Here is a 2,245-nt window from a genome sequence, read left to right as displayed (position 1 = left end):
CTCTCCGGGGGGGGCAGGGCTGAAGGTCCCGGAGAAGCCGGGGTTTTCGACAGCCGGGGGGTCGGGGTGCGCTGGGGAGGGGCCGGCGGGTTGCGGGGGGGGCGGGACCCCTGGGAAGCCGCTGTAGGGCACGTAGGGTGGAGCGTAGACCCCTGAGGCCATGAGCAGGGGGTTGAAAGGAGCCTGGTAGAGCCCGGGATGTGATGCCACGGGTGGGATGAGCACCTCCAGGTACTGCCCTGTCTCGGGGTCGTAGAGTGTTTTCAGCTGGGGCTGCCGCGGCGGCTCCATGTAGTAGCATTTCCCGCTGTCGGGATCAACGAGCATCCTCCGGTGCGTGGGCAGGTGGGGAGCAAAGGGCTTGGTGGAGCTTGGTGTGCTCTTACTGCTGGGTGAGGCACCGTCCGTTCTCCTCAGGAAAGGGGGAGCGTCCTCAGGGTGAGGTTGGGGCTGGGCTGGGGGCTCCAGCCCCTCGGGGGGTGGGGGCTGAAGGAGGTCAGGGCTGGGTTTTCTCCAGGCCACTTCCCCACTGACCAGGGGACACACACCAGTTCTCTGTGGAGCACCAGCCAGGTTGGGGAGCAAAGGAGATCCAAAGAATGAGCTGGCCATGTTGGAGACTGGTGGGTGCCCAAGGGAAGCAGGAACTGGATTGGTGGCCAAAGGGGACCCAAAGGATGAGCTGGCTGGGTTGAGGACTGTGGGGATCCCAAGTGAAGAGTTGGCTGGATGAGGAACCAAGGGGGTCCCAAAGGATGTGCTGGGTGGATTTGGGACCAAGGGGGTGACAAAGGATGTGCTGGGTGGATTTGGGACCAAGGGGGTGACAAAGGATGTGCTGGGTGGATTTGGGACCAAGGGGGTCACAAAGGATGTGCTGGGTGGATTGGGGGCCAAGGGGGTCACAAAGGATGTGCTGGGTAGATTGGGGACCAAGGGGGTCACAAAGGATGTGCTGGGTAGATTGGGGACCAAGGGGATCCCAAGAGAAGAGTTGGCTGGATGAGGAACCAAGGGGGTCCCAAAGGATGTGATAGATGGATTGGGGACTAAGGGGATCCCAAGAGAAGAGTTGGCTGGATGAGGAACCAAGGGAGTCCCAAAGGATGGGATGGATGGATTGTTGACCAAGGAAGTCCCAAAGGATGTGCTGGATGGACTGGGGACTAAGGGGGTGCCAAAGGATGCTCTGGGTGGACTGGGGCACAGAGGAGTTCCAAAGGATGTGCTGGGTGGATTTGGGATCAAGGGGGTCCCAAAGGATGTGATGGATGGATTGGGGACTAAGGGGGTCCCAAAGGATTCTCTGGATGGACGGGGGGACAGGGGATTCCCAAAGGGTATGACGGATGGATTGGGGACCAAGGGGTTCCCAAAGGATTCTTTGGGTGGATTGGGGGGCAGGGGATTCCCAAAGGATGCACTAGATGGATTGGGGACCAAGGGGGTCCCAAAGGATTCTCTGGGTGGATTGGGTGACAGGGGATTCTCAAAGGATGCGATGGATGGATTTAGGATCAGGGGAGTACCAAAGGATGCACTGGATGGATTGGGGACCATGGCGGTCCCAAAGGATGGGATGGACGGACTGGGCACCAGGGGAGTCCCAAAGGATGTGCTGGATGGATTGGAGGCCAAGGGGGTTCCAAAGGAAGCACTGGCTGGGTAGGGGATCAAGGGGGTCCCAAAAGACTTGTTGGTGGGGTTGGAGACCAAAGGAGCACCAAACGATGTGCTGACCAGGCTGGAGGCTGATGAGTAGCCAAAAGATGAGTTGGTCGTGTTGGGGACTGCAGGGGTCCCAAAGGACGTGCTAACTGGAGTGGGGACCACAGGGGTCCCAAGGGACGTGCTGGCTGGATTGGTGACCGTGGGGGTTCCAAAGGATGTGCTGGCAGGGTTGGGGACCAAGGGGGTCCTAAAGGATGTAGTGGCTGGGTTGGAGACTGCGGGCATCAAAGATGTTTTGGGGGCTTTCACAGGAATTGCTAAATAGTTGGAGTTCTTCGCTGGGGAAGCAGGAAGGTGAGGCTCGGGGGCTGCTGGCCACGGTGGGAAATGCTCCCAGGCCTCCCTCTGCCCTGGCAACTGGACAGAGGGACCTTTGCTGGCCACCCCGGCTGGGAACGGGGCGGTGGGGCCGGTGCTGCCCACAGAGCTGGTGTTCCCCACCGCCTGCTGGCTGCCGGGCGGCTGGGGTGCGCTGCTCTCCGCCGGCTCCCCCGGCCTACGGGTCACCCGGGCC

At 60.9% G+C, this 2,245-nt stretch overlaps 1 protein-coding gene across 1 annotated transcript in view; it reads right to left on the bottom strand.

Annotated features, from left to right (window-relative positions):
* SLC23A1 (solute carrier family 23 (ascorbic acid transporter), member 1) overlaps positions 1-2,245 on the bottom strand; it is an 11,054-nt gene that overhangs the window by 6,415 nt on the left and 2,394 nt on the right. Inside the window, exon 3 of the mRNA XM_009999954.1 lies at positions 338-409. Coding sequence (XP_009998256.1) covers positions 338-409 — 72 coding nt within the window. The remainder of the gene's footprint in view (positions 1-337; positions 410-2,245) is intronic.

The sequence above is a fragment of the Chaetura pelagica genome, unplaced genomic scaffold, assembly GCF_000747805.2.
Source record: "Chaetura pelagica isolate M959 unplaced genomic scaffold, ChaPel_1.0 scaffold296, whole genome shotgun sequence".
In the NCBI taxonomy this organism is placed as follows: domain Eukaryota; kingdom Metazoa; phylum Chordata; class Aves; order Apodiformes; family Apodidae; genus Chaetura; species Chaetura pelagica.
The sequence above is the reverse complement of the archived record's forward strand: the minus strand, read 5'-3'. Positions and strand labels throughout refer to the sequence as shown.